Below are 24664 nucleotides of genomic sequence, written 5' to 3'. Positions count from 1 at the left end.
CAATTATCATAAACACAATCCTAAAGCTTCACTTAAACAAAGCGTGAGTCGGAGTAAACCAGATGATCCACCAATTAACCTGCATTTTATTAAGCTTGGCGGAGCCACATTTATCCAACTGGTGTCAACCGACACCCCCTTCACTGAAAGCTGTGCAAATAGGTAAGATTTTTTATTTCTATTTTTATGTATTATTTATTATGTGTTGAATCCTCTTGATTTTTTCATATGCATATACTGATAATATAAAAAAACATATATATTAATATCAGGTCGGCTAAAAGATATTATCTCCATACAAAGTGAATGTAACATGTCATATTAATAACAAAAGAATTATTTGCTCGGATAAATGTGACTGAGTTAAAAATCTTTTACAGTGCCTATTGTATTAGTAAAACTCAAAAAATATTGCTAGGTCTACGGAAGAAGTACACCATACTTAGTATAGCAGCAATCTTAATCAACACAAAAAAGAGTTGAAGCAGACTCGTCAAACGAAGTGAGCCACGTGACAAGCTTTGCTACCATTGCCCAAATTTCTGCGAAAAGTTTTAAGTTAATACAGATTGACACGTGGACCTATTCATATCACTTACCAATCTTAGCTTCTTCCTAATTAAGGTTTTGATGCACTAATGAATCTTTTTATTTAAACCAAAAAAATATAAGTAGTAGTACAAGATAATGTATAAACTTATTTGTGAAGCGTCTAACAACTCATTTATGCAATAAAATAAAGTGTAATCCCATGTCAGGCCCTGAATTAGCGGTGTCTTTTTCTTTGTTGTTGCTTTCTGAGATGAGATTACCAAAACAAGATAAAAATGAGGTTTTTGCCGGGTCTTTTAACTTTGTTTTGTTTACTTTTTTTGTGCTATTCCAATTTCTTTTTTCCTTTCTGGTTTGTGCCTTTGTGGTTAATAAGACTGATGGAAAGAGACCTATGGAATAAGAACAATACCCTGAATATGGAAATTAATGTTGGGGTTCTGTGGTCCGCAAATGAAGGATATTTATCATCATAATACATCAATCCCATTAATGAACATCCTTCACATCTTGCTTCTTCTTCTGTTTATATATTTTTGGGTATCCAATTGCTTAATATTTTCTTCTCCATCCTCTTTCCTTTTTTTGACGAAAATCGGTTGGCAAATTCTCAATGCCTTCATTCTCTTCTAGCTGAATGTTTTTTTTTTCCTAGAATTTTAAAGCCATCACTTCTTTTTTTCTGCTAATTATTGTCACAGCTAGGGTTTTCCAGTCTTTTTTTTACCTTACTTTTTTTGCTGAAATTCAGCTGAAAGCTTATGTTTCTGAAATAGAAATCTGATAGGGTTTTGAAGTTGTTAAGTATCTTTTTAGGTTCTTATCATAGTTATCTGATTTCTTCTTCCAACAATCTTTTGCAAAAAAGTTTGAAAACTTCTGGATATATCAACTTCTTCTGGCACGGTTCTTGAGCTTAATTAGTAGCCAGCTGCCTTAATTTATTGGTAAACTTTTGGTTCTGATTCTTGGATGAGTACTTTCCTTCATTTTAGTTTTAGAGTAATTAAGAGCTAGGATTTGCCTTTGACCTTATAATTTTTGTGCAGGAAATAAAAATGGTGAGAGGAAAGGTGGAAATGAAAAGAATAGAGAATTCAACAAGCAGGCAAGTGACCTTCTCAAAGAGGAGAAATGGGCTTATGAAGAAAGCATATGAGCTATCAGTTCTTTGTGATGCTGAAGTTGCTTTGATTATTTTCTCACCGAAAGGAAGACTCTACGAATTCTCCAGCTCCAAGTACGTGTAACCATTTTTCCCCCTTAAATCCTCTTATTATCATATCTTAATTTACAGCCAATCAATTTAATTAATTCTGTAAATGCTAGATTTCTTTGAAAAAGAAAGTTCACTGTGTTCAATAATGTGTACGTTTTCTTATGCTTTTGCTTGCTATTGTTAATCTGAATTTCGATGTTTGATGGAGTAAAGAGGTGTGGGCTTTATGTACTTTGGAAGTACGATGATACTGTTTTTTTATGTTGGTCTAGTCATGACCTCGTCTGCATCATTTGCTTACCATGAAAAAAAAAAAAAGATTTATTTGTTGTAACTATCATCCTTCATCATGTTATCACCTGTGATTTGAATCTTCATAGGGAAAATTGAAGACCAGACCAATATTTTTAAGGTGTGCTGTTCTCTATCTTTCCTGAGAAATTGCACTTAAATTTCCATAACATTATTCTTTCAGCTCCTTCTCTACATGAATATTGTTTTTTTTTTTTTTTTTTTCAGTCGACCTTTAAAATAGTAGTATCTCTTAAGACTCAATGAACTCTGGACAAATAAGTACTACTCAGATTTTTTTTTATAGTGCAAGAAGGGAAGGGAATTACAAGGTGGGAATCGTACCAACACCAATAAGATGAAAATTCAGGTAGTCAACCAACTGAATTACTAAAATAACTAACTTACACATGATCGTACCGTGAAACATGATTTCACTTAGTGGTGCTATATAGAGTCTTGAACAATACAACATGAAGGAGTTTTATTGAACTGAAGTTCCTAGCAATGCTGAACATAGATTGTGGTTGGCTTAGAAGGTTAAGATGCTAGCTGCAGATGTGTCTTTTTCATCATTTTATGCAACTCAAAGGTCTCACTTTATTTATTACCGTATGATACTACATTTGTACTACATATATTGAGGAGAGTCTCTTTCTTGGGAGTGGGTGTGGAGGTACAATTTTTGGTTGCTTTTAAATCCTTTTGAGCATATGGTACATCTAGTGTTGATTACTACTGCTATATATGCATCTTTTTATATGTTAGGTCACCGTCCAATAAAATCTCTCGAGTACCCTCATTTCTTTGGGAACTATATCCAACCAAAATCTTGTTGATTGTGTTTGAAAACCTACTGCTGGAGAATTTACCAATTAAACTCTATATACATATAATTTTAAATCTGACACAAAATGAGAAAATAATCACAAGTTACTCAATGAGAGAAGGTGAAGACCAATAACGTTACCTTTTCCAAGAGATCTTATTAATTTTACATACTTAGGTTTGATAATTAAAGAACTTTTTTTGGTTATACTTTGTCTCCATTAATTATTTATGTGCAAAAAGTTACATAGTTGAGTTTGGTATACCAAATTTCTTACATGATCATTAAGGTGAGACTAATCTATGTCCTAACCAAAAAACAAAATGAAATACATAATATAAGGTGGTTCATACATTATTTGAGTAAGTTTGGCTTGTTTGATTCTGAACAATAGAAGATTTCATCCATCCATGTTAATAAGGTCTCTAATATTTTTTGGAAGCTCAGCAAAAGAGCTGAACACCTAGATTTCTTCAAGGCTACGACTCAGATTAGCCAATCTATCAACTGGTCGATTGACTTCTCTGAAGCATTGGTTGATTTAGATCCATGTTCCTCAACTAATCTCTGAATTTCATCAATGAAACTAAGGATATTCCAGGAAATTTTCCATTCTCTCTTTATGCATTTAGCTATCAAAAGAGAATGTGTTCCCCCCAAACAGCTCTAAACTCATTGTTAGCACACTATTTGATTCCAAAAATAGATGCTGCTTCAGCTGTGTTACTTGTTCCAGGTCCCAAGAGGCGGGGTTGGAAGGAGGGATAGAATATGCAAAAATGAATCTCCCTCGGCTATCTCTCACCTCCATCACATGAGCCTTGATTGCAGCTACCATCACTACTGATTTTCACTGTCTGAGCCAGTGACTTTAACCACCCGACCATGTTTCTTGTCTTTTGTTGAATTGTTGCTTTACAGGCTTGGCAAGTTGTGCTCCACTCTTCTCCCACCTTACCACTTTCAAATCTTCTGTTAATAAAGAACAACTTATAGCAACATTGAGACCTTCATAACAAATCAATTTTAATTTTAACTGATACGTTACATTTTCTTTTCGATTCCTAGCTCCCATGAAGTAATATTTTCTTCTTCTTCTGAAAGATGAAGAAGATACTTTCATACATGAAGATTTTAGCTCATGTTTTTTTTTAAAGAATATTTAGCATAATGGTGAATATGTGTTTGCTTAAGCTTAGTCATCTTCACGATGATATTGTGAAAAAAAATAAGCTACATCTAGATTCATCACATGTACATAAATTTACTTGGTTCGTGCATTAGGAAATTAATTAGAATGCATGTATCATTGTGTACATGCATTTCCGAAAGGGAAAAATTTAATTACAATCAAAATTAAGATATATGTACTAGACTAGGTACCTACTAGAAGAAGTCCTGTAAGTACTTAGGCACTATAGCCATCTAGCGAAAGCAAGTTGAGTGAAGTAAAAAAGAGCATACACCTGTCTTCAAAGAGAATTTGAGAGATTAATTAGAGTTTTTCCTCCATAAAATTTCCAACATTTGGTATGATCAGAGCCATTTATCTTTGGAGACCTATGAAGAACCAGACAAGATTTGGAAGAATGAATCTTCAAATTGAAATAAATGTGAATGACATTAACTACTATAACTATGAAGTGTAGGGCTACAAGTACAGTCTTGAAAAGATTGTTCAGGTGGAATGAACAATATTTCAAAAGTTGAAAAGCTGAGTTTTTTAAGTCCAAGGAACTACTAATATTGGATGTTGTGGGCTATAGAAGGTTTAGAAGGTTTTATTTCAAAATTCAATTATGTTGTTATTTATATTAAAGAGTCCAAGAACTTGGACATTATGACTATTGATGAACTTGCATGATCTTTACAAGTTTATGAAGAAAAATGAAACAACCCAAAACATGAAACGATCAAACAAGTTTTGCAAGCATTGAGGTTTTAAAATAGAAAGATGAAAAGTGTGGCTCGCATCAAAGAAGTTGTAGACACGGACGAGGTTAAAGAGGATTTAAGAAAGATGTTGAAACTGAGTTTCCAGAGTCACAAGACCAATTTGTGAATGTTTTCGGTGAACCATTATAGGCTGATGTATTCTTCAATGTCTCTTGGAACGATGAATCTGATTTAAAGGGGATGTTAAAAGAATAAACTACATTCATCACATGTACATGAATCTTCCTGGTTCATTTATTAGGAAATTTAATTAAGAATGCATGTGTGGTTGTGTACGTATTTAGCAAATGGAAAAGTTCACAATTAAATGAAGATACACATGAATTTATCCCATTTGAGCCATTGTGGCCAAAATTGTGTGGCCAAAAGACCTTTTTCATTAATTAGATGCATGCTAGAAGATGTCCTATAAATACTTGGGCACTATAGCTATTTATGAAAGCGGGTTGAGTGAAGTAAATAAGAATCATTTCCTCAATTGTCTTCAAAAGAAAATTTGAGAGATTGAAAGTGTATCCTCCACAAAATTTCCAACAAATACATACACATAACTAGCTGTATTAGCTACTCAGGCACACTTAATGATCATTTATTTCAATTTTTTTTTTTTTTTTTACCAAGACAATTCTATTTATGAGTGTGAATCAAGTGAAGTGGTTGTAGATGTATTTTATATCAATAGATTCAGCACCATCAATACAACATATTTGTGAGGTAGAGTATTTTTGTAGGTGTTTATATTCAAGGAGCATTTGATCTTCATTGGCAAGATTAGTTGTATGATTTTTTCCTGGTTTTCTCTTAGAAATCATTTTGTGTATGGGATTCTTAGGATTGGGAATTCCATTTTGTGTTCCAAGAGGTTTGTTGTTGACTTTAGTTACCTTTACCTCCAAAAAAAAAAAAAAAAAGGTTTGTTGTTGACTTAGCTGGCTTGTGATTGGTTGTTTAGTGCCTGGTTTACTTGGGTGGTCTACAATGCAATGCCAATCCAGACCACTCAAGTATACTATAAGTCTATAAGCATACACTAAACAAGAACGCATAAACCCTGAATCGTCAGGTAAAAAAGCAATAAACACTCTCAGCAAAGTGCCATCAACCTTCTTCATAGCTCACAAAAAATCTAGGAACAACCCTTATTTAGCTTTTATTTTTTGGTCCTATTGTAGTTCAATAGCTGCTATAAGTGGTTGTTAGTTGTAACTCGTCCTATTCCTAGAAACTAAAAGCATGTGGACTTGGCAGGAAAGAGATTGTGTCCTGGTAATTTCACGAATGATTCTTTAACTTTTATTGTATTAAAATTAATAAACTTTTAGTTGCAAAAGTCATTCAATATAACTTTGCCTAAACATAAAAACTCTGTAACAAGAAAAGCCACTCAATTTTGCGTTAGCATCATATAACGTTCCGTGTTGAATTTTCCAAAAATAATATTTTTTGAAGGATTCGACCGGGTGGGGCGGCATAATTGGATGATCCGAGCAACATGGATAGAAATAGTTTTATGTCCTCTATCAACATGTTTTCTTTGTTTCCTCCTAGTGACCTTCACGATATTTAGGTATGGGAAGGTGACTGTTTATTACAAAAATAATTTAGTTAACTCTATGTGCAGTAGAGTGAAATATGAGTAAGCATTCATGAAATTCGCCTCACATATGTCTTTTATCTTTTTTAATCATGAAATACCGTCTTTGTTAGTTCTCCTAATTTATGACATGCTGAAATGTCAAAGATAATCTAATGAGATTTTATAGTGTCTCCATCTACCGCTACAAAAGCACCTACCTAGTTCTTCAAAGTGCAATTTTGTTGTGGTGAAAGCCTTACAATTAATATGTCAAATATTTGGGGTGATTCAGCATGCAGAAGACAATTGAGAGATATCGTGAACTTGCAAAAGAAACAGCGACGGTGGACGAAAACATTGGACTCAAGCACCACATAGAGGTCAGTGTTCTTTTAAATTAACCTAGTCAACATGAATTACTTCCAGGGTTTAGTTAACATGAATTACTTCCAGGGTTTTCTCTTATGTGTAAGCCTGTCAACCGGTTTGACCGAAACCGGACCGGTAACTGGTTATAAAACCGGCCGGTATCCGGTCTAAAAACCGAAACCGGCCACCGGTTTCAAACTGGAAACCGGAACTGAACCGGTCCAAACGTTAGAAAACCCTTGTTTTTTTTGTATAGTATATATATATTATAGTATTTATTAGTATATTGTAGGTATATTTACATATGTTATATAAGTTTATAAGTAAAGTTTATATATTTATTGATTAACAGCATATACGTGTATATATATTAAGTTATATGCTTAAGTTATTCTACCTATACCTAAAATATACTAAGAATATACTTATATATATCAATATACATATATTATATAACTTATATATATATGTTTAAGTTATATGTATACTATAACATTTTTTTTGTTTTTTGTATAGTATATATGTATTATAGTATTTATTAGTATATTGTAGGTATATTTACATGTGTTATATAAGTTTATAAATAAAGTTTATATATTTACTGATTAACAGCATATACGTGTATATATATTAAGTTATATGCTTAAGTTATACTACATGTACCTAAAATATACTAAGAATATACTTATATATATATCAATATACTTAGGTTATATAATTTATATATATATGTTTAAGTTATATGTATACTATACATAGTTATAAGTTATATATATATGTTTAAGTTATATGTATACTATATATACTTATAAGTTATATATATAGGTATACTATATATAGTTATAAGTTATATATATATATATATGTTTAAGTTATATGTATACTATATATGTTTATATATATTTAAGTTATATGTATTATACAACAACAATAACAACAACAACAAGCCCAGTATAATTCCACCATGTGGGGTCTGGGAAGGGTAGAGTGTACGCAGACCTAACCCCCACCTTGAAAGGAACGGCGGCTGTTTCCGAAAGACCCTCGGCTCAAGAGGAGTTACATGTATTATAACTTAAGTTATTTATAGCTTAAGTTTTTTCTAAGTTTATAAATTCCTATTTTATAAATTAAGTATATTTATATTATAAGTATATTCTTAGTATATTTTAGTTATTTTTCAAGTATATAACTTTCTAGATTTTAATTTAAGTAGATGTATATTATAAGTATATTCTTAGTATATTTTAGGTATATTCCTAACTTAATATAAGTAAAAATATGAACAGAAGTAAATAAAAGAAAGCTCAATGAGCCATATATTTTATTCATTCATGGATAACATTTATTTGCAAGTTGTAGTTTTTTTTTAACTTGCAAATAATGCATGAGTTGCAAAGAAATAGTAGAATAATAAAATAAAAAAATGTCAATCATTTGGCTAATATCCGCCATATCATATTCGGTCATGGAGATATCTTCAAAGTCTCCCATTTGGTCCACTCTACTTGCTATCAAATCTTCATTCTCTTCCTCTTCGCCTTCCACCGCTTCTAAGTTTTGGTTGCGTCGCTCCGATCTAATCCAATCGCGAATGCACACTAGTACTTGCAAGTTAAATCCGGATAATGAGTGTCTATGGTCTCCAATTTGTTGTCTTCCTTGGCTAAATGCACTCTCTGAAGCCACGGTTGATATTTGAACCGTAAGGATATCTCGAGCCATTCTTGAAAGTATCGGATGACTTGCCTTGTTTCTCTTCCACCATGCTAAGACATCCAAATCATCTAGTTCCTTGATATTCACATTTTGCTGCATCAAATAAAGGTGATATTCATCAAAGTTTGCATTATAAGAAGGAGTTGGATGTGAATGTAAAACTTTTAAATGTGACAAACCCGACAAGCCCTTTTTGCTACTTTGAGAAGTAGTAGGGCGTGGAGAAACGGGTGTAGCATTTTCTTCCAAATTAGAATAATGACTAAAAACTTTTCTAAACTCGGCATCAATAGCGAGCTCGGCTTCAGTTAAAGATGGTTCAACTTCCTTTTGAACTTCTAAAAAGGTATAAATTTGATTAACCAATGCTCTAGTATAAGATATTTTTAAACAAGGATTTAAAAGAGAACCCAATATAAATAAAGTTGGGATGGGAAAAAAATACTTCTTAAATTTTGTTGTCATATTAAAAATAGCCACTTGATAATCGGATTTATTTTTATACTTTTGTAAAACTCTAGCTATTTCCGCTAAGTAGGCTAAAATTCCAGTTACCGTGGGATAGAATTGTCTAGAAAAATCAAGAGTTGCATTATAAATTTTTTGTAAGAGTTCAACACATTCCTTAACATCTTTCCAATCGGTAATATTTAACCAATCATCACTATTTGTATTAAAATGGTTGTGAACTTGTTGTATGGGAATCTTATACTCATATGCTTGTTGTAACATAATGTAAGTATTACTCATATGCTTGTTCTAACATAATGTAAGTGTAGTTCCACCTAGTCTCAACTTCTACTTGAATTTTCCTAGGTCTAAAGCCATTTTCCACACAAGAATTCTTAAAATCTCTCAGTTTTTCCCTATTAGCATTACAAAAAAGAAACACAACCGCATTTCTAACTTTTTGAATAGAATCTTCAAAACACTCAAGACCAACTTTAACAATCAAGTTTAAAATGTGACAACTACATCTCACATGAAAAATATTTTTTAGCGAAGGGTTTAATTCCCTTTTTAAAATACCAATCGCCTTTGTATTATTAGAAGCATTATCTAAAGCAATACAAAATATTTTTTTATACAGCAACAACAAGCCCAGTAGAATCCCACCATGTGGGGTCTGGGGAGGTAGAGTGTACGCAGACCTAACCTTCACCTTGAAAGGTAGGGTGGTTGTTTCCGAAAGACCCTCGGCTCAAGAGAGGAAAACAAGACAAAAGGTCAGATAGGGCCAAGCATATAAAAAACAATATGAAAACGAGGAATAACAAAAGCGAGGAAGTCATGGTAGAAAGGAGCATTAACTACCATAGATAAATAAGATAATCAAAGTACAAAGGCCTAACAAATATAACAAAGTGTTTTTCTATAAATGTTAAAAAATCTCATAATAGTAGACATTGAATCCGCTAATTTTTTTCCATCGTGACGACCTTTCCCTTCATCATATAAAAAAGCTATAATTCTGTTTTGCATCACCCAATTATCATTAACCCAATGACATGTAATAGCAAAAAAATCTAACTTGTTAAGACTAAGACCCAAATCGGCGGTAAGAGAAACATTACAATTTAAAGAATTAAATACATGGCGCAAATAAAATCTATATTTTTTTATACAAATCTATAACATCCGCTCTACAAGTACTTCTAGGAATACCCTCAAATAACGGATTATAACAACATTGAATATAAGTAAAAAAAACCCAAACCCGAAGGAAAGGAAAATGGTAGAGCATCAAAAGCAACCATTTTAGCTATTTCTACACGCTCTTTTTTCTTGTCACACTTAAAAATTTTACTGGTTCGTGGGTCTTTCGTCATTTGAATACCCCCCACATTTGAACCCGTTTGCTCTCCCCAAACATCCATATGTTTAGCTCTCATATGATTATTTAGTGTACCCGTTCCACCATCTTTATTAGTTTGTTACCTAAAAGCAAATACTTGTCCACATATGGTACATTTAGCTGTTTGGCTTTCCTTATTCTTAGTCATAAATTTTCAAATTTTAGCGGTTGGCTTACGAGTTCTTGGCGGTTTGTCTTGTGTATGTGATTGTGCAGGACCTGTATCTCCTATGGGATTTTCGGGGGCTTGTGTTTCATCATCATCATAATCAATTTCATTAAAAGTGTCGGTATAATGTTGTTGCATTGCCTCATGATCTAAAAATGAATTATTTCCACCAACATCAATATCTAAATTAGGTGTTTCGTTCACAAATGTTTCCGCATTAAACCCATCCATAACAATACCACTACTATCGGCATCACGTCTAAATCTCTTCGCCATTATTAAATAGAATTAATTTAAATCACACTCAAATAAATCTCAAGAAAATAAATTGCAACAAATTAAATTGCGTAAATTAAATAGCGAAAAATAAAGATAGAGTTGGAACGAAGGTATCAAATTGCCGGACTAATTTCCAACAAAGTGAAGGCGGCTAGAATTGCAAATCCACCAAAGCTACTTCGGATTGTTGCAAAATCACCAACTCCACCAACAATATTATAATTGCAAAATTAATAATTGAAACTTTAATATTTAATTGAGAGAAATTTAAAGTGGCTAATTGTTGCAAAGTAACTATAATTGAGAGAAAGAGAAGAGTGAATTGGTGTGGATTAAAATGGAAATGGAGAGGGGTTTATATAGGGGTGGGGGATGGGTTAAAGTGTTAAAAAAAAGAAAGTTTGGTGTGTGGGGGGCGGGGGGGGGGGGGGGGGGGGGGGGACGGGAGTTTGGAACCGTTTGCCAACGGCCAGTTTTACAAATGGACCGTTGGCCAACGGTCCAGCCCATATACCCAACGGCTACATTTAAAAAAAAAAAATGACTGGTTTAACCGGTCCGGTTCCGGTCCCAAAAAATCGAAACTAGATCGGTATGTTTTAAACGGTCAACCGGTTCCATCGATTCCGGTTCCGGTTCCGATTTTACCGGTCCGGTTACCAGTTTGAACCGGTTAAAGCAAACTGGTTGCCAGGCTTACTTATGTGAATCAAGCAATTACTTTTTTTTTTTTAAGCATATCTAGGAAAGGTGCCTAGGTTTAGTTTTTTTTATCATTTGCATCACTCCGCCTCGAATTATTTTTTCATTGGACATCACATATGTATCCTCAAGTGTAATATTTATGAGATACCATATGAAAGCATGAATATCATGCACATAATAAGCAGTAAATTAAAGTAAGGCTCACTCTTAGCTTTTTTTCATCCTTAAACGAGTATTATGGAGTGATGAAAACACATATTCAACAAATACGACATGCATATAAAGTAAAAGCATAAAATAGGAGATTTCATATCTCACATCACGATTCACATCAATCAATCTAAGCTATCTGCTAATGCTCATATGTTTTGAAATTCAGACAATGAAAGTAAACAATTCAATTACTACATACATTGCAAGAACATGACACTGATACCCAATACAAGTGCTCGTCACCTCACAAGTATAAGACCCCCTTTATTCCCCATTGCTCCCCCTTTATTAGACATTTTTGCCAACCACACGCTTTAACCAACTTGCCAAATTTGTAGTCTGAAGCTTATGATAAAGCCTTGCCCTTTCATAAAGCTTCTGAATTATCCCAATCTGTTCAAATACGGATTCTACATTAGCATAAGAGTCCTTAGACACTCATATTGCTATATCAAGTAAGGTCTTAACTTTCCTGATTTGAAGTTTGAAGCTTACAACAAAGCCTTGCCCTTTCGTAAAGCTTCTGAATGATCCCAATCTGTTCAAATACGGATTCTACATTAACATAAGAGTCCTTAGACACCCATATTGCTATATTAAGCTTTCGAACCAAAAAGCACCCAAAAAGTTGATCTCGATCCCCGGAAGGCAAAACTGTAAATTCGCCCCATAATTGGTATACCCATAGTTTATGGAGTCTAAATCTAGAAAATGACTCAAATCCGACTTCAATTCGACATCCAATTTGAAGATTTACATATTCTTTTACTTAGGGCTTTAAAATCCCAATTCCACAATCCAATACATGATTAGAAAGGCCAAAATCCGGAAGATTACAAGATAAAATAGTAAAAAAGAGGTTAAATTCTTACCTCCGAGACGAAAACTCAAAAACCCCTTAAAAATCTCCCAAAATCGAGGTCTCTAGCTCTTAAATTCGTGGTTTGAACAATGGAAATGAATTGGGGAAAAATGAAGTATGAGTCTGTCGAGTGATCTCGCAGGTGTGAGAACCACTTAACCATCTCAGGCTCGCAGATGCGGACAGATGTCGCTTTTGTGACCTTTCTTGCGCGGGTACGACCCCCTCCCCCTTAACCCCACTTCGCACCTGCAACCAGACTCTTGCAAGTGCGGCTCCCCAGAAGTCCGCAGGTGCGGTCATACCAGAACTTGTTAAAATCAGAAATCTTCGAAGTTCTCGATTAATGATTTTAACCCTCGGAACTCATTTGGACCCCCCCCCCCCCCCCCCAAGACACAAACCAAATATGCATTTTAGTCATAAAACATTTTACAAACCTGCTCGCGCACTCAAAACACCCAAACGAGACATCTTGACCCGATGTTGACTGTGGTCAATTCCAAATCATCTTAAAAACTAGTTTCTCAACCAAGAATCCAAAACACACCCGAGCCCCCTGGAATTGTCACAACTGTGATGAATTAAGTTTAAGTATTAAATAAGTCATTTAAGTCCCCTAAGTCTAGTTATGTGTCTTTTAGTAGTTTGCTTATACGTCCTTAAGTTAGTTATTAAATAATTGCAATATAGTCCTCAATTCAGTTAAGAATGGGACCCATTGTCAGGTGTATTTTCTTTATATCCGTTGTATTATGTACTGAAAGGAATCAATTAAGAAAATATTCACCCAAATCTTCTCCTCTCTCTTTCTTCTCCCTTTCCTCTAACTTTCTGCAAATTGTACAAAGAATAATCTCTTCTCTTGTTACAAATGGTATCAGAGCAAACCGATCCACCACCTCACCGGAGTACGATGACACCACCGGAGTTACAAGGAATACAAGACGAAATAAGTATTGTTCTTGACCAACTAGCTGTGTTCATCGTTGATACAGGAAAAAGGTTGGAATCGATGGAGACTACCTAAACCCAGTTTCAATCACAACTAAACGAGAGTTGCGAAACGAACAAAAAGCCAGAAATGAAACTCACTAACATGAATTTGACAGCTCCGGCGAGTTCAACCTCGATTCCTCCCATAATAGCAACCGGGACCACTGTAAACACACCTATATACGCAACTTCTGAAAGTACTCCCACAATATCGACAATGTATGAAGCTGGTCAACAATCAGGTAGCAAAACCCCCATTAGTGTTTCTCATGCTTTGTTTACTTCGTCAACTTTCAATAGTGGTAGGAGATTTACTTTTCCACCAGCACCTATGTTTTCTAGTCCACCTATTTTCAGAAACCACAATTACTCAGCCTCCCAATACTCGACTCCAATTTTACCCACTCCTGCTGCTCACAACACTGAAAATGCAAGCAACCAAAGAACCCTCAAACTAAAAATTAACTTCCCAAAATTTGATGGAAACAATCCTAGAAGTTGGTTACGCAAATGTGAAAAATTGTTTAAACTGTATAACATATCTGAGCAAGAAAAACTTAGCTATGCATCTGTACATATTGGGGAAAGGGCAGATGTTTGGTTTGATAGCTACATAGTCAATCATAGAGGAGTAATGACATGGGCTAGGTTCTGTACTTAAGTTTGTAGGAGATTTGGGAATCTCAGACCCCAAGATATTGTGCATACAACTTTTGTCCCTCAAAGATCTCCACAAAACACACACACAAGACCCTTAACCATCACCTACCCCAGAAACAACCAACCCAACAACACTAGAAATCCTGTTGCTTCTCATAATCCACAACCTTTGAGAATAACCTACCCTAACCAAAGAGCACCAACCAGAGCCCCATTCAAACCAAACAACCTACCACCAAATCTAGAAGCACTGAGAGAACAATGAAAAGTATTTTTATGGACACAAAAGCAGTACATGCTCTTGAAGGTGTAGAAGTGGAGGAGGAACCAGAACAATAAGAGGAATTCTTAGATGTGGCTGAAACATTGGAGGCACTAGTCAAGGAACAAGCAGAGACATCTATGAATGCTTTGTTGGGGTTAAACAACTCTAATGGGAAGATATCAACTATTAAAATCCTTGGCTATGCATAAAAAGTTCCCATGACAGTACTGATTGACAGTGGATCAACTTATTGTTTTATTGATCCACACATTGTGAAAATGTTAAAACTGCCCATACAACCAATGAGGAAACCAATGAGAGCGGTGGCGGCAAATGGTCAAGTCATGACTTGTCACCTTGAGAGTCCTTCCTTTGGATGAAAGATGCAGAATGAGCAATTCCACTTCAAGTTGAGATTATAAGGGTTGGAGGGTGTGATATGATTTTGGGTATGGATTGGATTGATATGGTAGCACCAGTCATATTACACACTAGACCTCATAGTTTGAGCTTTATGTGTGATGGAAGAATGATCACCCTGTATGGTGAAGCTGATGACACGAGTGACCACAGTCAATACTGAACAACTCAGAAGAATGTTGCAATGTGGTACTTGTGAAATAGTAATTGTATTAGCAATGGTGACTACTGAGGTGGCAGTTAAAAAGGAACATAAAATGCACCCCCATGTTGAGAAGCTGCTGAAAGCATACAGTGATATTTTACAAGAACCCACTGAGTTACCACCAAAAAGAGAATGTGATCATATGATTAATCTAGTATCACGGGCTTAACCTTTCAATTTGAGACCTTATAGGTACTCTTATGAGCAGAAGAATGCAATTGAAGCAATCATTGCTGATATGATCAAGGTAGCAACTGTAGTGCCTAGTCAATCTCCATTTGCTTCACCAGCACTGTTAGTAAGAAAAAAGGACTCAACATGGCGATTATGTGTAGATTATAGAAGATTAAATGGTCTCACTGTGAAAAACAAGTACCCAATGCCTATGATTGATGACTTACTAGATGAACTATTTGGTGCCAATGTGTTTTCTAATGTGGATCTCAGGGCTGGTTATCATCAAGTGAGGATGAAGGATTGTGAAGAACATAAAACAACAATCACTATGGCTTATGAGAGTTCAGGGTGATGCCATTTGGATTAACAAATGCACCAGCAACATTTCAGTTATTAATGAATTCTGTATTCAAAGAACAGCTCAGAAAGTTTATACTGGTATTTTTTATGACATCTTAATATACAGCAAGACCATGGAGGATCACATAATGCATTTGGATATTGTCCCACAACTTCTAAAAGATAATAATTTGTTTGCCAAACAAAGTAAATATGAGTTTGGACAGTCACAAATTGAGTACTTAGGACATATAATTTCTGGAGAAGGTGTTAATACTGACCAAGGAAAAGTAGCTGCAATGATTGAATGGCCTCATCCTAAGAATATTAAAGAGTTAAGAGTTTTCTTGGGGTTAACTGGTTACTACAGTAAGTTTGTAAAAGGGTATGCTCGGATAACCAAAACACTAAAAAACTTATTGAAAAAATGGGTATTTGACTGGAACTCTGAAGCTTGATTTGGCCTTCAATCAACTGAAAATTGCTATGACCAGCAAACCTGTACTTGCTTTACCTGATTTTACCAAAACATTTGTGCTTGAGGTTGATGCTTGTAATACAGGCATTGGTGCTGTACTGATGCAAGACAATAGACCATTAACCTTCATGAGTTAAAAGTCTAAGCAAAAGACATCAGGGCATGTCTACTTATGAAGATGAACTGGTTGTATTGCTTCAGACAGTTGATAGGTGGAGGCATTAACTTCACCCCCATCATTTCATTATGAAGACTGATCACTTCAGCTTGAAGTTTTTACAAGAGCAAAGAATTACTACTTCACCGCAACACAAAGGTTTAACAAAATTGATGGGGTTGAATTTTGAGATCCAGTAAAAGAAAGGTGTGAATAATGTTGTAGCTGATGCATTGTCAAGAAAAGTTGATCAACAAGTTGTTTGCAATACTACACAGTGTTTGGTTAGTTCTCAGTTACAACCCAAGTGGATTGAGGAAATAGTTGACAGTTACCGTGGTGACCAAGAAGCATTACAAGCTATCACCACACTAAGTAGCACATCTGATCCTAGAATGGATATATCCTTGCAACAAGGGATACTGAGGTACAAAGGAAAAGCATGGGTCGGCAAGAATGGTTCACTAAGACAACAATTAATTCTAAGTATTCACAACTCAGGCCTTGGATGTCATTCAGGAGTTTGGGCCACCTATCAAAGGTTAAAAGTAGTATTCTATTGGCTTGCTATGATAGAACAATCAAGGTGATTATGCAAGAGTGTGATGTCTGCCAAAAATGCAAAGATGAGCAGGTTGCCTATCCAGGTTTACTTCAACCTTTTCCCATTCCTAAAGGAGTTTGGGAACATATATCCATGGACTTTGTTGAAAGTCTACCTAAATCTGAAGGTAAAGATATTGTGCTGGTAGTAATAGATAGATTTAGTAAATATGCTCATTTTATTGCTATATCTTATCCATTTACTGCATCTCAAGTGGCAAGAGTGTTTCTGGATAATATCTACAAGTTGCATGGTTTACCAAAAATCATTGTATCTGATAGAGACAAAATATTCATCAGCAGCTTTTGGAAAGAATTGTTCAAACTTCTACAAGTTCAACTGCTCTATAGCTCTGCATATCACCCACAAACTGATGGGCAGACAGAAAGACTCAATAGGTGTTTAGAAAATTACTTAAGATGCATGACAAGTCATAAACCCAAAGAGTAGAATAAGTGGTTAGCACTAGCTGAATTCTGGTACAATAGTAACTATCACACTGCTTTGAAAATGACCCTCTTCAAGGTGTTATATGGTTATGAACCTCCTCAACTGTCTTTTGAATTGGTTGCTTAGTCCAAGGTGGATGTTGTGGATCAAATACTCAAGCAGAGACAGATTATGGTCAAGGTGTTAAAAGAAAATCTGTCTAAAGCTCAGAATAGAATGAAGGTTAATGCTGATAAAGGAAGAACAAAAAGGGAGTTTGAGGAAGGAGATTGGGTGTTTCTTAAATTACAACCATATAGACAGACTTCAATTGCTGTAAGGAAGAGTCTTAAGCTGACATCTAAGTTTTACAGTCCATATCAAGTCATACAAAAGATTGGTCTAGTGGCTTACAAATTGGCATTACCTGCTACTTCCATGATTCATCCTGTGTTTCACATTTCACAATTCAAAAAGAAGGTGGGATCTCATGTCACACCAATTTTGGATCCTCCTCTATGTGCAGCAGATGGACAGCCACTAGGAGAACCTGTAGCTATACTGGACAAGAGGATGATCAAGAAAGGAAACAAAGCAATGACTCAAATTCTGGTGCAATAGGCAAACTTATTACTGGGAGAAGCTACTTGGGAGGATTTTCAGTTCATACAATCACAGTTTCCGAATTTTAAGGCTAACTAAGTCTTGTCATGCAGGAGTAGTTTTGTTTGAAGAGGAATGGAATGTCACAATTGGGTAATTGTGATGAATTAAGTTTAAGTATTAAATAAGTCATTTAAATCCCCTAAGTCTAGTTATGTGTCTTTTAGTAATTTGCTTATAGGTCCTTAAGTTAGTTATTAAATAATTGCAATATAGTCCTCAATTCAGTTAAGAATGAGACGCAATGTCAGCTGTATTTTCTTTATATCCGTTGCATTCTGTATTGAAAGGAATCAATTAAGAAAATATTCAGCCAAATCTTCTCCTCTTTCTTCTCCCTTTCCTCTAACTTTCTGCAAATTGTAATAAGAGAATAATCTCTTCTCTTGTTACTGGAATCCATCACGACTATACTAAGTCATAAATCATGTTCCTGATCTAACAAAACTGTCCAAACTCACATACGGGTTCGTTAGCCCCAGATGTTGACTTCCATTTCTTAACTTAAGGATTTTCATAATTTGCTATTTCTTCTCCTATACTCATCCGATTGTCTTGGGAATCGCGCCACCCATCTCTGCAAGTAAATACATCATTCTAAAGCTACTGGAGGGATCATCTTGAAAAAAAAGGATAAAATCTCAGTACGAACTAACTGATCGTTACCCAATAACGATAAAGAATCTATTTCACAAATGTAAGAAACTCCCAAAAATATTTCTGAAATAATTCTTTAATCATGTAATTTAATATTGAGGTTTAAGATTATCAATCCAATCTAGATGCGTTAAGATTGTAACTTTGATGTTGAATATAGCCCCAATTCATTGGGGTTAAGAGAGGAAACTTTGCTATTAAAGTTGGAATATTTTTCTCTCCCCGTGTCGCTTCCCCGTATAGCTAAACATGGTGCGTGGTGCATCAGATCTCCTAAAGCACTCAAATCACCCAAATCAAGTCTCAGGACTTTACTCATTGATCTACATGGTGCGTCACACCTTCCAAAGCACCTAAACCAAGCCTTACGACTGTACTTTACTCGGTACTACACATGGTGCATCACACCTCCCAAAGCTCTCACCGAGCTTTCGGACTTTACTTGGTGCATTGGACCTCCCAAATCACTCAAACCAAGCGTCAAGTCTTTTGTGTCTAGGGTTCTGGATGCTTCATTCAACGTAGGTACTCTGAATTTCTCGTGGAAAATTTTATTGGCACGTAGTTGCTAGGGCAAAAACTAATGGGGAAAGAACATCGCTGCCCCCTGAAAGTAAAATAATTACCCGCCCATACCCCTCTTACTTTATGCCCCAATAACTATTTACCTGAAATGCCCCCAAAATTATGATACCAACATGGTATATAAATATACTGAGATGGTATCATGTTCACTTATTCAAGAGACATTTTTCTCAAGAAAACCTCCATGATATCATAATCTTATATACATATATTGTGATGGTATCGTGGAGGATTGCTTCAGTCCTTCAATGAGACGCACCTCAGTCCTCCGTAATACCATCGTGGTACATAAATATACTGAGATGATATCATGGAGGACTGCTTCAGTCCTTTTCTTAGTCCTCCATGATACTGACATATAAATATACTGCGATGGTATTATGAAGGAAGGGTTTTTGGGCGAGGGGGTACTCAGGTAAATATTTTTTGGCCAGTTGGTAAGAAGCGAAACTAGTTTAGGAGGGGGCATGGGTTGGTAAATATTTTACATTTTAGAGGTAGTTTGTGTTTTCCCAAAATTAAAGAGCATCCCATTTGAAGGGAAAACCGTGCAATTTCTTCATTAATTTTTGGCAGAGTTGGAGAATAACTAATATATTAATTTAGCCCATTTTGACTCACTCATATTCAGTTCAAACAGCTCGTTTGTCACCCCTACTTTTAGCACATAAAACTTCACGGTGTGCTCTATTTGGACATTGTCAGTACTTGTACCCAATTTTTTTAAAACTATTTAACTTGTACTCAATTTTGGCAAACATTAGATCAAGCACGCACTGCTTCCTCACCTTATGAAAAGCGAGTTTAAATGAAGTGGTCTCGTTGGAAAAGGTTGAAAATATTGGAAAATAATCACTTTTGCAAAGTGATTTGTTAGATTTGTTATTGTTTTGACAAATTAATGATTGAGGTTCGTTTTTATAATTTTAGAACTTATGTTTCTAATTTGAGCTCATTTGGAGTATATTTAGGCATTGAATCGTGTGTCGGATTGTTGAATCTGAAAAACAAATAAATTATTGTTTCTTAGCAAAAATTTGTTCACATGGTCAACTTCATGTATCAATGGTTAAACTTCAGCCATACGTCGTTGAAGCTTAGAAGCCTTAGATAAAAATGGGTGAACTTCAGGTAAAATATTTCAGATATTTTGTGGCATGCTTAAATTCAACCATCACATATCTGAAATAACTCCAAAGTAGATAAACTTACAAAATTTTATAAACTTAGGAAATGACTTAAATAGTTGCACCAAAATCAGCTATCTTTGCACTTAACTCATGAATTAGCACTCAGGGAAAGATCTTATAGTGGCCCAAATTAAAGAAATCTTCTCAACATCATCTATAACTGTGACTGCTAATAAATTTTAGTTTGTCATATGCAAACTGACATAATCCCATTTGTCTGTTCTCATATTATTTACATCTCATGTATGACCAAAAGATGGGTTAAAACTAGATAGATTCTCATCATAATCCATAATCCATAATCCACTTTTCTCCTATATGTAAAGTATAAAGCACTTTATATTTTAGCATACATGTTATAGATGCTTACTTAAGATAGGATGAAACGCATGGTTTCTTTCAAGTCAACCTCATTTGTTTACCTCTATTTTTTAGTGAAAACTGTGGAAGACTAGTAGACTGACTATATGGCCGAAACTCTAGCACCTATGAAATTGCACGCCTAAATGAGGTTTAGATAATAATTGGGTCGCAAAATTGTTCCAGTACCTTGTTGAGGTGTGACATAGACTGAATCATTATCTCATGAATGTCCATTGGAATATAGTACTACCAATTTTTGCATCTCATTATTTGTAGTAGGGCTTGTTCCATAAGTTTGGAGAATAGTTTTACAACCTCCCTACCCAATTAATTAGTCCGGTTGGAAATTTTACTACATGTTTACTCATATTGTTCTGCCAAATTGATTTCATTTTCAGCATTTGAAGCATGAGACAGCTAAGATGGCGAAGAAGATAGAGATCCTTGAAGCTTCCAAACGGTTCTCCTCTTACTTAATTGTCACTTCTCTCCCTTCTATATATAGTTCTTCAATTTACTTCTTTAATTTCTTCAAACCTATGTTGCTCGGACTCTCTAAAAATGTCGCTAGGTGCGTGTTGGATCCTTTAAAAAGAATGCATTTTTGGAGGATCCAAAGAGAGGTTTCGCCCTTTCCGGCTCTTCTCCTCCATGCGTCACAGCTTCAGTTGTCGAGTATGATTAGGAGCGGCGACATTTTTGGAGAGTATGAGCGACACATCTTCAAACTACTTGAGGTTTTCACTCAAATTTTGAATTGCATGCAAATTTCTTTAGGAAGATGATGGGCCAAGGTTTAGGGTCATGTTCAATGGATGAACTACAAGAGATTGACAACAAGCTCGAGAGGAGCCTCAGAAACATCAAGGCCAGAAAGGTATGTATCAATCTTCTACATAATTCCTTTTCCTTCCTTATTTGTTGTTTACAATACAGTCAGTAACTTATAATATTCTGGCATAAAATAACTATTAGTTTTATCCATAATAATCATTAACCAGATCCTTTTTTTGCCATTTTCTAGGTTCAATTGTTCAACGATGAAATAGAACGCCTAGAAGCCAGGGTATGATCATGAACAGCTAATTAATTCATTTTCGCTATTTTACTAATTGGTAATTAATTGTTCTCTGAACTTAATGCATTTTTTTCCCTTCGCTCAGGAGAGGTTATTGCTCGAACAAAATGCAAGTTTACGTGAAAAGGTGAACTCTCTGATATTTGCTATTTGATTAATACCATGTGAATAGGACCACATCAAATTGTTGTGACAAATCCGTAAATTGTAGTTCAATTGCCATCCCACTGGAAAAAGCTAGTTTTAAGTTTGCTAGGGTAGAAGGCTAGTATAGAAGGCTAGTAGGTAGTAGAGTCTTGTCTCGTTTATCCTCTCATACTAGTAGTCGTAGTATTAATCATGTAGTTTCTTGTCCTTTGATGTCTGTTATTATTTGTTGTTTCTTGTACTTCTTGTAGTTACTGTTCCTTTTTTCAAGTGCTTTGACATGGCTTCTTCACTTCTGTTATTTCATTCTCTGGCCTATTTTGAGTTGCTTTTTCTTGAGCCGAGGGTCTATCAGAAACAACCTCTCTACCTCTCAAGGTAGGGGTAAGGTCTAAGTACACTCTATCCTCTCAAGACCCCACTTGTGGGACTACACTAGGTATGTTGTTATATTATAATTGATCATGTGGTTAAATTAAGAGGTGATTTTTCAAAATTTTGTGTGAGAAGGCATCCTGTCTTGATTGTTTCTTATTTTGGTAAGACCAAGTTATAATATCAAATCTCTTTGTAACTAAATGATAAGACTGCGATTGTTTTTCTGAAATTTCCCTCGCCATTTGTGGAATTATACTAGGGTTTAAGCATATTTTCATTATCTTATAGGTTATTCAAACTATTCTTTTTGTTATGCTAATAGTTGGTATATGCTTTCATTTTCACATTGAAAAAATCATTTCTCAACTCAGTGCGGGCATAGGCCAACGCTACTAGCGCTAGCATCAGTAGCAGTACCAGCACCACCACCAACACCACCAGCTCAAGTGAAAGAAATGGGAAATTGTAGCCAAAGTACACAGAGTTGGGAGGTAGAGACTGAATTGTCTATGGGCCTTCCTGAAATGCGATGCTCATAGCAGCTAGGACTTATTCATATTTCGTTTTACATATATAATTTATAGCTTTCCTTAATAGTTTAGATCAAGTGGATAGCATTGCTCAATTGTTTACAAGCATAAGGAGCTGCAAATTCAATAAGTAAAACCTTCTAATAAGAGCGCAATGTTTGCCTTTATTTTGTAACCTTTTGTTATGTAGCCAAGTGTATCAATATTTCCCAGAACAAAAGTTATGGAGAAGCCTGATTTGAGTTGCATGTTTTTACCATATGCTTCCTTTTTTACATTCTAAACAGTTCAATTGTTTTGTAGTGTTTTATAAATTTGTTTTTAATTTTGTGGCTCGTTTACGAGAAATCTTTATGAGTTCTTGCAGTAACCTCAAAGTTAATATGCAACAATAATTGGGTTCACAATCAAATATTTATGAATATTTGGTGAATTTCTTAATACATAAACAAGGTATGAACACAATCTACAGGTTAATGTGAATCCACAACAACCAATGTAAAATCCGTCCTCTGAAGAGATTTGAAAATAACATCCCTAGTAAGGCTCATTTGTGTAATCAGAATTGGCTCATTTGCACGTTTTCCCCTATTTTGTGCTGGTCTTTAGTTTTTGTCCCTCAAGGCAAATATCTTTTTCACGGGGCATACATTTATATTTTCGCATCATAATATCTCACAAGGTATACACCGCATGACTATTGTTGTTAAAGAATTTATACCTGACTAAGCATAAGTTTAATTTTAAAGGGAAAAAATTAAAGACCAGCCCATTTGAAGGACAAAAGTTAAAGACCTGCCCATTTGAAGGCCAAACCATGCAATTTGTTCAGAGTCAATTCCTCATGGGCAATTCGCAAGAATGCCTCTTACTCGGGTGGTCTTTAATTTTTGTCCCACAAATTGCTGGTCTTTAGTTATTGTTCGGTGTCAAAAAAGTGGCCGAAAATATCCCGAGGTTCTGGGTTCGAACCCCGGCTCAGGTATAAAAAAAAAATAAAAAATTGCAAGGCAAGGCTTTTGGAAAAGTCTGCCATATGCGTCATAGGTTTGCCTTAAGGCATAATTAAAGTTCTGCCGGATCCGGCAGAGGTTGCCTTATACGGCAAACTTTTAGTTATGCCAAGACAACCTCTGCCGGAGACGGCATAGGTTGTCTTAAGGCGTAACTAAAGTTATGCCGGATCTGGCATAGGTTGCCTTATAAGGTAAACTTTAGTTATGCCTTAAGGCAACAAACTTTAGTTATGCCTTAAGGCAACCTATGTCGCATAAGGCAGACTTTTTCCAAAACCTTGCCTTGCGATTTTTTTTTTTACTGAGCGGGGGTTCGAACCCAAAACATTAGGGTATTTTCGGTCACTTTTTTAAGCGAAGGGCAAAAATTAAAGACCAGTAATTTGAGAGGTCAAAATTGAAGACCACTCCAAAAGAAGGACAATCCACGCAAAAAAATGATTCCTCATATGGTCACTCAACTTAAGGAATTAACCTAGTAAAGTCATTTATCTTTTTTTTTTTTTTTTTGTTCCTCATATGGTCATTCAAGTTTATGCATTTACTTTAGAAAGTAGCAAGGGTCAAAAGTCATTTTAAAAATAAAAGAAAAAGGGTCAAAGTAATCCCTTAGGTTTGAATTTTCAATTAAAAATAATCTGTATTCTTTAACACCGAACAATAATAGTCCTCCAACTCTTTTTCACTTTCTTTCTTCGTAAATTAGATTGTGTTCGTCTTATAGGTAAGTTCA

The 24664-nt window shown here is 35.1% G+C and overlaps 1 protein-coding gene across 2 annotated transcripts; it reads left to right on the top strand.

The window, feature by feature from the left end:
* The first annotated feature begins 699 nt into the window (after positions 1-699).
* LOC132631808 (MADS-box protein AGL42-like) lies at positions 700-23174 on the top strand. Of its 2 annotated transcripts, none has more exons than XM_060347506.1 (8): positions 700-832; positions 1602-1792; positions 6716-6803; positions 21181-21242; positions 21560-21659; positions 21807-21848; positions 21946-21987; positions 22757-23174. In XM_060347506.1, exons 1-8 carry the CDS (start codon positions 752-754, stop codon positions 22922-22924), a joined length of 774 nt encoding a protein of 257 aa, XP_060203489.1. In that variant the 5' UTR covers positions 700-751; the 3' UTR covers positions 22925-23174. The 2 variants fall into 2 exon arrangements, with proteins under 2 accessions (XP_060203489.1, XP_060203490.1); XM_060347507.1 differs by lacking the exon at positions 700-832 and adding an exon at positions 930-1499.
* The last annotated feature ends 1490 nt before the right edge of the window (positions 23175-24664 follow it).

This window comes from Lycium barbarum, chromosome 3 (genome assembly GCF_019175385.1).
Source record: "Lycium barbarum isolate Lr01 chromosome 3, ASM1917538v2, whole genome shotgun sequence".
Classification (NCBI taxonomy): Eukaryota; Viridiplantae; Streptophyta; class Magnoliopsida; order Solanales; family Solanaceae; genus Lycium; species Lycium barbarum.
This window is presented reverse-complemented; position numbering and strand designations above follow the sequence as displayed.

Bases quoted from the DNA above. Each gene is read 5' to 3' on its own strand.
- LOC132631808 (XM_060347506.1), top strand. From the start codon at position 752: ATGTCAGGCCCTGAATTAGCGGTGTCTTTTTCTTTGTTGTTGCTTTCT. The intron at 1,793-6,715 runs GTACGTGTAACC...GGGGTGATTCAG, and splicing joins TACGAATTCTCCAGCTCCAA to CATGCAGAAGACAATTGAGA. The intron at 21,849-21,945 runs GTATGATCATGA...CCCTTCGCTCAG, and splicing joins TAGAACGCCTAGAAGCCAGG to GAGAGGTTATTGCTCGAACA.